General features: G+C 42.6%; 2 protein-coding genes across 2 annotated transcripts; both read right to left on the bottom strand.

Moving 5' to 3' along the window:
* Nucleotides 1-1499: 1499 nt before the first annotated feature.
* Nucleotides 1500-2599, bottom strand: LOC103714075. The gene is made up of 2 exons (XM_026807275.2): nucleotides 2158-2599; nucleotides 1500-2024 (listed from the first exon to the last, which is right to left on the bottom strand). The coding sequence occupies exons 1-2, from the start codon at nucleotides 2424-2426 to the stop codon at nucleotides 1793-1795; spliced, it is 501 nt and encodes a 166-aa protein (XP_026663076.2). The 5' UTR covers nucleotides 2427-2599; the 3' UTR covers nucleotides 1500-1792.
* Nucleotides 2600-14738: 12139 nt separating this feature from the next.
* LOC120104461 lies at nucleotides 14739-15650 on the bottom strand. The gene is made up of 2 exons (XM_039115661.1): nucleotides 15538-15650; nucleotides 14739-15420 (listed from the first exon to the last, which is right to left on the bottom strand). Exons 1-2 carry the CDS (start codon nucleotides 15648-15650, stop codon nucleotides 14739-14741), a joined length of 795 nt encoding a protein of 264 aa, XP_038971589.1.

Here is a 15650-nt window from a genome sequence, read left to right as displayed (position 1 = left end):
CCTTCATAAATCCGTGCTAAATGTTTCATAGTTCACATGAGTTATGGATCGAGTTCGCTTTGATATTATTTATAATAATTTAAAATTTTATCCAATAAATATTTTTTTAGATTTTTTAATTACTGATATAGAATTAAATGTATGTCGGCATGGATTTTTAGGAAGTTAATTTTTGAACGCTGAATTTGTGGCACGACAATCTAGTAGTCATCGAGGTCCCAGATGTTTCGCGATTTTTTTTTTTTTGTTTTTTGGATGATAGATGTTACATCAAACGTGAAAACAAGTATTAGCTGTCCTTGACATGGATTTGGAAAAATACATGGCTCTATCTTTGGACCTATCCGTGGGCCTGGATCAAGATCTGGACGGTCTGGTTGGGTCCGGATCAAGATCTGGTTGTGTCTATCAAGTTGTACGTAGCCACCGTGGACCACTCCATCAGCTACCAGGAGTAGCCACATCACGAGATAAGTATTGATTGCAAACGAGAAATTGACGCGCACCAAGAAACGGAGACATTAACCACGTAAGCGAACCCCACAGCTTTGTCGCATCTATGGAATTTTTTCTTTGGGTAACCTTGTCGCATCTATGGATTGGTGGCGCGTTATAGCACGGCACAGAACGAGGGAGAGAGAGCCCGCTCTCGTGTTCAGCCGTTTCCATAACCACCACGAGAAACGTTCTAAAAGTGATTGGAAACCAACAAAACCATCATGGTATTTGGAGACAAAAACCCTGGAACCTCATCAACTTTGTTCGGCATGGAAGTCATGAAAAGAAGGGGAAGAAGCCAAAACTTCTTTTCTCATTGTTTGGATGGTTGAAGGAGAGAAAAAGTTATGTTGTTTGGAAAAGAAAAATAATAATAATAATAACAAATAAAGCAATGAGTTCACTCAACATGCCGAGAACTACGCCATGTTTTTCTGCTATTTGTGAGGAAAATAATGCACTATAACAAATGGGAAGTTGGCTCTGCAGCAAGAACTCTATTACTAATTAACCAACGTCGTAGCTTCTTGAGGTTAAATTGCTAATTGGTAATTGGCAAGGGGAACTGAAATACTGGAAGGAAATTATATATGAAGACAAGCAGATAACAGTGGAGGAACTCCTAAAATTTTCTACTGTCACCATGAGTGGGCATGGGTACTATTAACTAGAAATTACGTCTATTACAGTTATCCAATCAAATTATGGAGTAGTATAACTCCTATGAGTGAGAATTAATCACAGTCAAGCAGTAGTACAGCACACCTTGTTCTATTCCGAGTTTGGGGAGGATTTTGGTCCCTGCAACTTCTGTTTCAGCACAGGGAGGCTTTCGGAGGGGAAATTATAAAAAAGACATAGCAGGTGGAGGAGGAGGAGGAACCATATTTTGGTTTTTCTACGGCTCCCAAGCGGAAAAGAAAACTAGGTGGTGCAAAAAAATGTCCGAAAACTTAGTTTTAAATTTTCTTCTTAGAAACGAAACAATTAGACTTCCAAAATTTCAAGCAAAAATTAAACTTCATTTTCTCAAACGTTCTCTTGGCATCAAGACAATCCCAACTTAAAACTCCTGCAGGTGCACAATTTACATCAGAAAACCTCCATCAGCCTCGGATGTAATTCCGTGAACAACTCCAGCTCATGTTCTAATTTTATTTTTTTTTCCGAATAGTTGGAGAAGCCTCTTTGGCCCCTTCAGAAAGACTCCACGCACTCTTCTTTAAGCCCTTAAAATGTGGGCTCTCTCCCGCTCTCTCTCTACATCTCTGATTCTACTAGTACACTATATATACTAGTAGCCAGCAACCACAGCATGAACGTTGCGGGAGTTTGGACGGATGATGAGGCTTGGCTTGCGCTTTATCGTCGACGATACCGAGGAAGAAGAGTTCTTGAGAGAAGAAGAAGAAGAAGAAGAAGAAGAAGAAGAGTAGGAGGAGAATTTTTTGCGGTTATTCTCCAGTGCCTCATCCATCTCCATCTGCTCCTCCCTACACTCCTCGCTACAAAACGGCGCATCCCCTCTGTAACATCCAACCAAAAAAAAAAATATGAGTAATTTTTTTCTTTTTAAATAGATGAAAAATTTTAATCAGATTCTTCCAAATCTTATATTACAACTATAAGATTTCCTCTCGTTGCAGCGGTTTGTCGAACCTGTACATGAAGATGTCGCCGTTGGCAGCGATGGGCTTCTTGCAGAGAAAGCAGGCGTCGAGGAAGTGGTGGCCGCCGGCGCCGGCGCCGGCGGAGATGGACTCGCAGAAGAACCTGGGCGTTTCCCGGTCGCCCCCCCTCCGCCGGCCGGCTAGAGAAGAAGGGGTGTAGGGGAAGGATGGGTTGGCATCCGATCCAAAAAAGCTGGAGGAAGCGTTGAGGGATGATGAGAAGGATGAAGAGGACGAGAGGGAGAAGGAGGTGTCCATGGTGAGAAGATGGAAGGAAGCTATGGAAGTATTTCTTTTGCTTTTTGGTTCTCGCTTCGTGAGGTGGAGATGGAGAGTGGGAGGAAGGTAGGGAGAGGTTATAAAAGAGTGGGAGAGCGAGGGGTGGGTCGAGGGAAGGACAAAAGGAGCGATGGGCGTGGCTTCGTTAAACTGTGGGTGGAGGCTGGAAGCTGTGGGAAATCCACTGGCTGGGAAACCTCACAGCATCCGGGTTTGCGAGAATTCCGACCTTTTGCTGGAAAAAAAAAAAAAAAAAAGTTGGAAAGCTAAAGCATGCCAATTTCTCTTTCTTCGTACAAGCGCTAGCTGGTACTTCCATTATTTGGATGGGCAGGGTCCTTTTTCTCTTTGTGCCTTTTTTTTTTCTTTTTATCTCTATACAAGAAATATTATTACATTCTGAATATCAATTTAATTTTTCATGGAAAAAATGTATAAATCTATAAATCACTTGATAGTAACAAAAGTTTACTGCATTAGCTAGAAAATTATTGAAACCCTTGGATTGTATTTAGTGGTTTGTGGTGGTAAATTGAGGTTAGTTAGATTAAATGGATTAACTTTGAAGAAATTTTAAGCTTTTTGTTGGAATAGTTTTATCTATGTTAATTGAAATAAACAGAAAAAGGAGGGTACTGACTGCATGCATACCATTTTTTTTTCGAAAAATAGATGTTCTGATGAATAAATCATATTAAGGAGATTTATTTTGTTCTACCTCTCATAGCATAGTTTTTTTAAAACAACAAACTATACAATATTATTATACTAGATTAGCCAAAACTGATGCCCAATGGCTTTACTAACTCAATTAGTTCGTCTTGCACACCCATAACTACTATTAGAATCAATTTGTAAACTAATTTATTATTTTATTAAAAAATTAAAAAGTGTCGATCTTATTTTTAGTATATTAAACCATGCTTAATATCTCAATTGTTTTAATTTTTTTTAACCTCTGATATTGATTATGGTAGCAAAGCACTTTAGTTGATCAGAATATTTCTCTACTAAGATAGCTGATGCATCAAGAGTAAAACCTTCCCTTTATCTATCCTAATTTTTTTCCTGAAAAAAAGTCTCATGACTTCAGACAAATTTATATTACATCCAACTTGCATGAGTATGCCCCACTTGAGATTGGTGGTACCTTCGTAGTTTAATCCAAATCCAAGCCTCGAAACGTAACCTTGACGACCCGAAGCCAACTGAAGGGGTGGTTCTATATACACCCCCCCTATTGCTCAGGACACCCCCCAAAAATTAAAAAAAAATTAAATACTCTCTACACCCCCCCATTTGCTAAGGACACCCCTAAAAAATTGAAAATTTCTAAATTACCCCCCACCCTCCCCACCCCCTCACCTAAATTGCTCTCTACACCCCCCAAACCCCCCCCACCCCGCTCTTCCCCTCCCCTCCCGCCGTCTCCCCCTTCTCCCTCTCGTCGCCGGTCAGTGCATTGCACCTCGCCAACGCCCAAAACCCCCCCGTTCCCCCTTCTCCCTCTCGTCGCCGGCATTCTCCCGATCTCCGACCACCTCGCTGGCTTCTCCCGGAACCACCTCCCCGGCCATCTCCCGAGCAACGAGCACCTCGCCGGCGCCTCCACGACCACCTCGAGGTAGCTCCCCCCCCGCCTCCAGTGCTCCGTTCGGCACTGGATCGCCGAACAGAACCCTTCTGTTCGGCTGAAGAGTGCCGAACAGAAGCCTTCTGTTCGGCAACCCTCAACCGAACAGAAGCCTTCTGTTCGGCTGCACAGTGCCGAACAGAAGCCTTCTGTTCGGCTGCACAGTGCCGAACAGAAGGGTTCTGTCCGGCTCTGTGCAGCCGAACAGAATCCTTCTGTTTGGCACTGTGCAGCCGAACAGAAGGCTTCTGGTGCCAAATCGCGTGCCGTGCTGAATTTTGTGCCGAACATTTATGTATGCAATTGAATTATTTTCTTTGATATAGCCTAACATTGAATTTCTATATTTTCAGACATGGATCCCCGTTCCGCCAGAGTTAGACCTACGGCGTCAGCTAGGAGACGTCGTGCTAGGATTGCTTCTCCCGAGCCTGCTCATATGCCATCGGACTCTCTTGAGTCAGAGCATGATGATATGCCCGCTAGGGGCGAAGACGATGAGTCTGTTAGACCATGTCCAGGAGGTCCAGAGGATGAGTCCGTCCTGATCAGTTTCAGGACGCATATAGCAGCTTCCATCTGGAGGCAACAGGTATTGTTTATTTGTTATAGCATTATATTTTGTTTATTGATGTTTTATAAAGTAGTAGTAATTATACATTTATATTACAGGAACGGGCTCCACTAAAGTGCATGAACCATACTGCCAAGGTTGGTGAATGGAAGTGGTGGTCTTCAAACCAACCAAATACCAGGTTCAAAGCACTATTGAGGCAGTCGGGCCTCATAGAGTTAGTACAGTGCTCTTATCGATTCACCGATAAGATTCTGATTTCGGGCTTCGTAGAGAGATGGCAGCCCGAGACGAACACCTTCCATATACCATTTGGCGAGATCACTATCACGTTGGATGATGTATCCGCCATTTTAGGGATTCCTGTCGCAGGTGCCTCAGTAGCAGTTTCTCCTGAGAGGATGAGTGATCGGGATGCTGAGGAGCTACTTGTGGAGTTGTTGGGGGTGTCAGCTGGAGACGCGCGTCAGGAGGTACTGTCATCGCGCGGTCAGTCTGTGAGGATGGAGTGGCTGAGGACTCAGTTTCACTATGTATCTGATAGAGACAGCCAGCAGAGGATAGAGTGTGCAGTACGAGCCTATTTGTTATTTTTGTTAGGCTGCACACTCTTTGCTGATAAGAGTGGGACCAGGGTGCCTATAGCGTATCTGTGTTTACTGCGGGATCTGGATAGGGTGAGCACATATGCCTGGGGTACAGCTGCCTTAGCATATTTGTATCGGCAGTTGGGGATTGCGTCGAGGTCATCAGTGAGACAGATCAGTGGTTATATGACGCTTCTGCAGGCATGGATTTATGAGCATTTTCCAGCACTCAGTCCTCACCCGTCGCTCGAGTATACTGATGCCAGTCCCCGCGTGCACCGCTGGATGCCCGGTACTCCATCCCGTACCACGATGGACCATTTAGTGGTTCTACGTGAGTCATTGGACCTTTTGAGCATCGATGAGGTACGTATCATATTACCATTTGCTTGTGTTTGTCAGTACTTTTAATATGCGATATAGTATAAAACTGAAATGGACCTTTTGTTTTGCAGGTTATTTGGGATCCCCATCATCGGCTTCGGGGAGATCGCCCATATATTGATATCGCATTTTTTAGTGGCTCCATCAAGTGCCTTGATATCGTAGAACCCTATCATCCAGAAAGGGTTCTTAGACAGTTTGGTCGTATTCAGACCATCCCTCGAGCGCCACTAGCCCCTACGCGAGCCAACAGAGGTTCCACAGCAGGCTCGTACCGGATACATTACTCCTATATGGATCAGCTTTGGGAGCGGTGGGAGGACCACGTGCTGAGCCAGGCGAGCAGGAGCCACCCAGTTACCCGGCCATCAGACAGCGTACCGGGATACATGGAGTGGTATCTCCGTATCACGCACGTTGCAGTTCAGCCTCCTCATCTGCGCTCGAGTACTCATTCTGGAGCTAGGGGAGGTCATGATGATGCTGACATGCACCGGCGGCGTAATGCAGCTGCACTCGGTATCAGTACCGACATTGTACGGATGGGTCCCTCAGAGGCTACGTCACTAGGTGCCGGGCACCTATTTGATGCTATTTCTCAGATGCATCAGGTACTTCTGGGTGATGAGCCTGGCCCGAGTACAGCACCCTCTCATTCGGATCCAGCACCCTCTCATTCGGACGTACAGCAGTACATGCGTCGACGATGGCGTCATAGGGATTGATGATGGAGCCTTTGTAATCTTTGTAAAGCCTTTGATATTAATGAAAAATATATATTTTTGGTACATTTACGTGTAATCTTTGTAAAGCCTGGCCCGTTCTATTTTACACAAATATAACAGTGCACATAACAATCAATCGGACAATGCGAAGACAGATATTTTTTGATTTATATTGATGATGGAGTTTCACAGAGAACATCCTCATGATCTTTCAACATTTTAAATACATAGCTAACATAACTGTTGCTTATCAGAAAATCCGCCTCAATCATCAAAGGCAAACATTTAAATACATAGCTAACATACAACTAGATTCACTGACCCAAAAACAAGAAAGTGAGATGGTGCAATCAGAAGTTCTTCCCCATGATACACTTCACAAGGTCTAAGATGCGAAAATAATCATAAACAAGAGATGAATGTTTACCCTCCAGCCCATCACGACTATAGCGGTTGCTACCTGAAAGATTATTACATGGACTTCCACCAATAACCAGATCAAACCCACCAAATGTGTTAATCATCTGCTCAAGCTTGTCACCGTTAAGTTCTTGTACATCAGAAAGGTCTATTAGTTCCCCTGTGTGCTAGGATTGCTCCCACCAGCTCTTAAGTATGTTTCTGTTTACATCTGAAATCCCAACGGAAACAACAGTCTTCATATGTATTCCCAGCTGATGGAGAGCCACCTCAGCACCCCCAATACCCGAAAAATGCGAAGACAGATATTTTTTGATTTATATTGATGATGGAGTTTCACAGTACATGACTCTAAGAGCCCAAAAAAATTTACAACTTTCAAAAATTGTACATATATAAAGAATCAATCTAACTCTACTGTCTCGCTAGTTATAACATTAGGTGAGATGCTCTCTTTGAACTGTTGAATCCGTGCTTCATATGAATTTTCCCATCCGGTAGCACAAGGAAGATGATATTTTCGCCAGTTGGTCGCTACTGGCGGAACGGGATGTCCCGGCAACAAGAACACCTTCAAAATTAGAAATAAGAAAATATTAATAGCTACAAAATTATAAATAAGCAAAATTAAATATTCGCAAGTGTTGTGAACGTAGTACCTCAACAAAATGATTTCCATTTACGAATCCGATAGCGATATCTTTGCGGGATAGAAGAGGTACTGGCACAGAACGGAGAGGTAGGAAGGTCAGACATTGTTGCAACGAGAGATGGTATAGGACAACATTATAGCAGGATGCTATAAGATGACCCATGTCCGGCATAGTCATCCATCTGTCATATGGTGGACAATCATCATAATATGATAATGCATGAGTGATCTCAGCAATCGTCCCTTCCACACCATATAATGTGCGATAGTGGTCCGAATGACATTGCAACTCTTGCAATAAATCCTTCCTAACACGCACCCAGTCATCTTCTCCAAATCCCAGTAAGTCAGCTATTGCCCTAAATCCGCAATTCCCATCAGCTTTTACATCCTTGATATGCTGGATGTATGGTCTCAAGGCAGAAGAAATAGCATCAATATAGATAATGGGCGTATGTGACTGGGCTCTAGTACGAAAAACCTGCAAATAATATCAAATGATAGAAAATATGTAACAATGGCAGAAATATCCAAATAGTTATCCGTCTCAGCACTTCCCGTACCGGCACGGCACGGCACGTCCCGACATGTCCCGTATCGGCACATCTCGGCACGGCACGTACCGACATGTCCCGTATCGGCACATCTCGGCACGGCACATCCCGTATCGGCACATCTCGGCACGGCACGTCCCGACATGTCCCGTATCGGCACATCTCGGCACGGCACGTCCCGACATGTCCCGTATCGGCACATCACATACCGGCACGGCACGGACCGTCCCGTAGACGTTGTGATACCTATTGTAAGGAAATAAATATTTGGTACTTACCTTTTGCTTGGGCCGCCTCTTTTGAATCTGAGTAGATGGATTGCGGATGGTAACTTTCTCAACACCAGGTGAATAACTATCCTGTCCAGATAGAACCAACTCAAACGCAGACGGGTCACGTCGAGTAGACGTATCAACCTTCATTGAAGCGCGCCCACGTGAACCAGTCTTCCGTTTTGCAGGCTCTAAAAGAGGTGTACTATCTGGACTTGCAATCTCTCGTAACTTCTTGATCATCTGCAATTGAGAAGCCCCATCTAACTTCTTGAATCGTAGCGCAATCAAATCTAACTCTGCATCACAACTCAACTGAATTGGCTGCACGGGGGGGTAGGCAGAATATCAAGTTTCCTCCAATGAGGATCTATGCAGTCGAGAGGAATGGGCCGACCTTCCACCCTGTACCGCGCAATCTGGTGAGCACATGGTATACCATGTGTGCGTCGAATAGCGCACCCATAATTTGAATCATCAAACCCAACTGAATTGGCTCGTTTCGATTGGGCGAGGACATGATTTAACGCACTTATAGATATGAAACCTCGCAACTCTTTGAATTCAGCTGGCTTGAAGTTGTGCTGCACTACCAATAAACTCTTCTCCAATGAGGCTTTAACGGAGCTGTGCTGCAACTCAATCAATCCATTTATTCTAGTCCAAGATGACTCGAAACTTCCTTGGCTTGATCCAAGCTGCTTTTTGAGCTTTGCATGTGCACTCTCGACCCTAGTAAACAAATGAAAGTTAGATATAAGAATTGAGGCAAATTAAAATTAAATGAGTCTTTATTTGTGATACCTATTTGTCGTCACATTTCCGTAGTGCCTGCATGTATCCGTCCACGCCGCAACAAATCTTTCCTTGTATTTGCTCAGCCAAGTATCTGACACATACTGTAGTGCATCTGGATAGGTACCGAACTCTCTCTGCAGTGCACTCCAGCGATCATTATACTCGTCTTCCGTGGAGGACAGCACTAGTACATTCCAACTCATAATAAATTTATCCCATTTCTCCTTCAATTCGAAAAATTTTTTGCACTTGGCCAAAACATTCCTACTAATATGCCATCTACATAATAAATGTCTAGCAGTAGGAAATACTTTATGAATTGCATTCATCAAAGCCAAGTCTCTATCTGTAACAATCAACTCAGGCAAAACATCATCAGCTATGACACTGCGCAATCTCTCTAATGCCCAAGTATAGCTTTCTTCCCCCTCAGAATTTAAGTATACAAAAGCAACTGAAAATGTCATGTCAGTAGATGTCACCCCCACAATCTCTAAGAGCGGAAGACGATACCTATTCGTCTTGTACGTGCAATCCATTATCAACACACGGGGAAATGCACGGAACAAATCAATGCTGCCAGGGTGTGCCCAAAATAAGTCATGCACAACATCCGTATTAGTACAATTCCTATGCCACTCAATATATTTAGCCTCTGATAATTTACCTAATAGATGTTGCATTTCAGACCTCCCGGCTTTCTCTGCAACCTTAAACCGTTGACGTACATTGTAGATAGTCTTGATAGTCGTAACATTGAGGGCATCTCTTTCCTTCAATGTGGATAATATGTCCTTTGGACGAACCAAACTCTTCGACATATCCACTAACAATTCCGTCTCCTGCTCAGATAATCTCCCTGCATATGAGTGCCCCTCCAGATTCTCTGCAGCGGGATGATTGTGCACTCCACATACGACCAGTAATATCCAATCATCCGCAGTATCCAATTTCTTTCCTCTTAATGCAAAAGGGCATTCACACTTCTTTGTCCCACAGGCAGTCTTTATTCGCTTTTCTTTTTTGGTTCGGTACGTCCCACCCCTCTCACAACCTAACGTAATTCTGGGTTTCTTAGAAATGGTACCTGCATCGGATGATTTGATTACAACAACAAAACCATTTCGCCTCCCAGCTTCACGACACCAATTACACAAGTCCTCTCTACTCTTGAAGATCTATACATTAAACAATTTATGTAAGTACACAGTTGTAAAAATAGCTCGCTAAACTATTACAAAATTGCACAATATATTATAATACCTCGTAAGTTGTAAATTCGCTTGTGTAATCCAGTACAAATTCTGATCCAATTATACTCGATTCGGTTGTAGCATAGCCCTACATATAAAATAATTTATCACCAAGAATTAATGATTCAGAGGATCTGTTCGGCACAAAATTCAGCACGGCACGCGATTTGGCACCAGAAGGCTTCTGTTCGGCTGCACAGTGCCGAACAGAAGCCTTCTGTTCGGCAACCCTCAACCGAGCAGAAGGCTTCTGTTCGGCACTGTGCAGCCGAACAGAAGCCTTTTGTTCGGCGATCCAGTGCCGAACGGAGCACGAACCGTGAAAAAAAAAAATTTCGAAACAAGGTGGAACACGTACCTTTGCGGCCGATTCTTCGTCCCAAATCACTAGTTGCTTGTCCATGCTTCGAATGGAGCTTAAATCTCCTTCAAAGATCGCCTAAACGATGTAAATGGATCGAGGGGTTTAAGGGGGGTTTGAGGGGGGGTTTTTTTTTTCTTTTCAAAACGAAACGGAGGAGGAGGAAGGGGGGGTGTATGAGAAAATTTCAAGGGCAATATGGTAATTATACTAAAGGTTAGTTTGGGTATTTTTTTTTGGGTTTTTGGGGGGTGTCCTGAGCAATAGGGGGGTGTATATAGAACTACCCCAACTGAAGGAGCCTTAACCGGTGGATGCGTCCGTCACATCACTCTTTTTTTTTATTTTGTACACACGTCACTGCGCTTTCCACTGGCTACAGCCGGTTCACTATCCGTACGGTCCAAAAAATTCCCGGTCACTTGCTTCACTCCCGGAGATGTCGTCATCATCTCCGTACGTGGGAATTTGTCCGTTCGCCACCGGACACGGTTTTTCCTGTGCGTGGGGCCCATGCTGACTCACGTGTGGCGACAAGCAATCATAGCGTACGTCGGAGAAACTTAAAAAAACCACTCCCTTCTCACCCACTCGCACCCTCTCGTAGAAATGCGGGCAATGGATTAAGGCAGGATTTGGATAAGTGAGGTGGTCGCATTAAGTAACATCCAAGAAAAGCTACATACATAAATAAATAAATATATATATATATAATAATTATATCTCCACATACATATTTGATAATTTTATTAAAAAACTTAAATTATTGAATTTGTAAAATATTCTTTTGGATGATTGTTGGAATTTAACTAAATTATTACACTCTTACTTTTATCTAGGAGCGTTCAATACATTTAGGGACTCAAGGCGAATTCACTAAGAAAAATCTTTTTTTTTTCTTTCTATTTTGTCTTGAAGCTTTTCTAGCAGTGGGCCGGCCAAGGCGAACTCACTAAGGAGGCATTTTTTCCTTCTATTTTATCTTTGAGACCTGATGTGGGAAGGCCCGAACATAATCCCACATCGGCTAGTAGCGAAAAGTTTCTGTGCCTTAATTGGAGGGCAAAGCCCTTTCCTTTCAAGACGTCTTTTGAAGGGTTAAACCGTGAGAAGGGCTCCGGGTATGCTCGACCCCCAAAGCGGACAATACCTCGGGAGGAACGCGGTCCTCTTTCTCTGCTAGCTTAATGTGGGCTATGTTGTTGCACAAGGCTCCGGCCAAAGCGTCGTCCCCGCAACAGATGGCGCAAGGAGGGCTCGCCCGCACATAGAAACTCTTTTTGGGCCTGGGGGGCTGTCACGGGTAAAACCGGCACGGGACCTTCCCACTGGAGCCTTAATTGGGGGGCAAAGCCCTTTCCTCTCGAGGCACCTTTTGAAGGGCAAAACCGTGAGGAGGGCTCCGGGTACGTTCGACCCCTAAAGCGGACAATACCTCGGGAGGAACGCGGTCCTCTTTCTCTGCTAGCTTATTAATGTGGGTTATGCTGTTGCGCGAGGTTCCGGCCAAAGCGTCGTCCCCGCAACATGACCTTTTCTAGGATGGGCCTTATTTGGGCATGAGTCTTAGGCAGCCGCTTCAATCATCTAAAGGTTGGGCTAGCCTTACCTTTCTCACTAGTGCTAAGAATAATTTTAAATGTATAATACCAAAAGCTATGCATGTATATTTATATCAATAGTAAATATTTATATTTACCTAAAAAGTAAATATATGAGAGTTTTATAAAATCTTAATTGCTATTAAGAGAATTTGATGCAGGATGTATAATGCAGATGTAAGAAAAAAATGGTGGTGGTCAAAGAAGAAAAGTATCAAATGACCATTATGAAAGAACAAAATATATTGGTGCAAGGCATAAGTTAATAAAGGATGCAAAATCTTCTAGGTGTAAAATTTTAAAAGATAATTACCTTTTGGGACTTCACCCTGCGATTTCATTAGTTTTTGTGCTGTAGTTAGAGGTTTAGCTAGATTAGAGGCGAGTCAAGTCACAGATTGTCACATCGATACCACGAAAAATTGGCGAGATGGCTTCTCCAAAGCCCATAGTATTCGTCATTTCTTTGAAGGAAAGTATACGGCATTGGGGTCGGCAAAACAAATAAATATTTAAAAAATCCACCTAACTCTCATAAATGGGACCCAGATTGGACCAGGTCCATCCACACAACGGGATGGTGAGTACCTTGTGCCGCTTAAGATGCTCTCAGATTTCAGAAAACGATTCATGCATGCAAGTACGTTCCTGCATGAATTGGACGTGGGCTCCACGAATAGGATTTATATTTTTTATATAAAAAAATTTACGTTAGTGCGGATCTATAATTGATTTGTGTAATAATTACTTTGAGATCTAGATTGATGAATGATAACAAAATAATGAAGTAGTAATTTAAAATCTATATAGTGCGATCCAATGGTCATATCATAAAAAAATTAATTATGTTTTCGTGACAAAGATGCAACGCCAACTCGGGCAACGCTTCCAAAAGGGTTAGCACGGGGCTTTTTTTACTCGAATAAATATGGAACTTTATGATCTTTAAAAATGATAAACGGATCTCTTGGCCCATAGGAGTTATCCTACTTAGCTCATAGGTTTAAGGTATCTCTTGGCCTATAGAAGTTATGTTACTTAATGCCAGAAATTATGTAATTAGGCATTAATAAAAATAAAAAATATTTATATCGATTAAACCTGCTTATTTCATGCACAAATATTTGGTAGCGAAATACAACAAGCATCAGATGTTATGCTGGCCAATCTTTAAACAAAATAAATAAAAACAGAATATAATATATATATATACACACACACTTACTTATTCCATGCATCACTGTTTCAAGGCAGGGGTCAAACTTGCTTATTCCCTGTATGTATTCCATGAGAGGGCTGTCATGAACAACTCCAGATGTCAAGCTATCATTAATGTTTATTTTTTATTTTGTATGAATATAAATTTTCATCAAAAAAATGCATGAATATTCTTTTAAAAACTCAAATTTGTATGAATACCCTTTTAAAATTTATATTTATTTTTGTACCCTCCTCGAACACTATTTTTCTGCAAATGCCTCTAACATAACGGTTTTTCTAACACTGTTCATAAAAACCATATTTATTTTAATTAAAAATAAAATAAAATTTTGAAATTACTTTTTTATTCTCTGATCGTCTTATAAATGTTTATTTTGTATATTTACCCATTAAAAATATTTTAATCATTTTAATTTGAAACTATTAATTCATTAACGGCGTTAGATATTGTAGGTACGTATGCAAAAATAAAGATAAAAAATGATAAAATAGCAAACCAAGTGTTTTACAAGCGTATACATGAAAATATCAATTTTGAAATAATTTTTATACAAAATTCGATATTTAGAATAATATTTAAAAAAAATCTAAAAAAAAATATTTCACAAGTTGTCCTACAAAATTGTAAAACTGTAGCATGCCTGTTTCCAAGCTATTCCTATATTCTTCATTCCTACACCAAATGCGGCCTTACCCTCCCTGCGGAAAAAAATTAATAATATTATTAGTTACCCAAAGTAAAATAATATTTATTTATTTATTTATATGCCTCAAAAACAGTACTATTTTGGTTTTTATGTGACTCCAACCTTTCACTGGTCTCACCTATCATGTACAGCACACCGTTTTCGAGCATAACACGACGTCACCTCACGAAACAACACGTAGTTTTGAGGAAATGTTCCTGCTCATGGCCCAAGTTGCAAGAATAAAAAAAGCATTCGAGAAGAAAAGCTTTTCTTTTTTTTTTTCTTTAGTACGAGAATTCGAGCAAAGCTTTAACTGAGTAACAGTACACCACTTTCCAGTTCTGCTAGGAGACAATTAGTACTATGATGGCATCAGCAACAGCGAGTTTGGCCATTTCACGATGTCTTCACGCAATCGTATAAAGAGACGTCCATGCAGAGGGACGACATGCATCCGTCTTCTACCCTCCACTGCATCTATACATTACTTGGCTCCGCACGCCGCCGATCGCAATATTTCGTCCGCATACAGTTTATTATTATTATTTTTTTTGATGAATTGGCAGCTCACACTATCCTATCATGAGAACTGCCAGCTACATCAGCATCAAACAAAAAAAGTAAAGCAAAAGGAATAGAAGCCTGCTGAATCCAAAGAAACTCTTCAGAGAGATGTGCAGCGAAAGAGGCAACCCAGTCAGCCGCCTGGTTCGCCTCCCAAAAAATATGTCCGACTTGAAGAATCCGGCACTCCCGTAGCATCCGGCGAATATCACTCAGAAGTGGGTGCTCCACCTCCTCCCGCCCCATCTTCCTGAGGCGCGCTATCAGAGAAGCTGAGTCTCCATCCAAAATGATGCAGCATGCCTGCAAAATATATCTCGCATAAGAAAGTCCCTCCCAGGCTGCCCTGAGCTCTGCTCCAAAGGCCGAAGCCTCGAAGGAGCGGCAACCCCCTACTGCAATTAGCCTAGCGCCATGATCTCTGATGACAAAAGCTACTCCCGCCTGATCGCCACCGCCGGACAAGCTTCCATCGAAGTTCCCTTTTAGGTAGCCAGGGGGTGGGGGCTCCCAAGAGACAAAGACAAACCCGGGCACTATGGTAGCGAAGAGGGGGTCCCAGATGTCCCTAGCTATCCTAGATGAATCAACCTCAGTGGCCTCCAGGATCTCCACTGCCTGACAGAGAGCCCGCTTTACAACGGACCTCAGAGAGGCCCTCCTCCCCTCAAAAACTCTGGCATTCCTGTCCAGCCAGATATGATACGCTAGGTAGACAGCAGCAGTACCCTATCCAGCAGTCCTCGGCGATCTTAAGGCGTTCCTCACTTGTTGTAGAAAATCTCCCACACCAAAGGTAAACCTTGGGAAGGATTCCCTCCTCCAGACCTTAGCTGCTCGCGGGCACTCAAAAAGCACATGGCTAATAGTCTCCACCGCCTCCGGGCAATCCATGCACATCGGGGACACCACCAT

This window comes from Phoenix dactylifera, chromosome 18 (assembly GCF_009389715.1).
Source record: "Phoenix dactylifera cultivar Barhee BC4 chromosome 18, palm_55x_up_171113_PBpolish2nd_filt_p, whole genome shotgun sequence".
Classification (NCBI taxonomy): Eukaryota; Viridiplantae; Streptophyta; class Magnoliopsida; order Arecales; family Arecaceae; genus Phoenix; species Phoenix dactylifera.
Note: the sequence above shows the minus strand (reverse complement) of the source record. Positions and strands in the feature narration are given on the sequence as shown.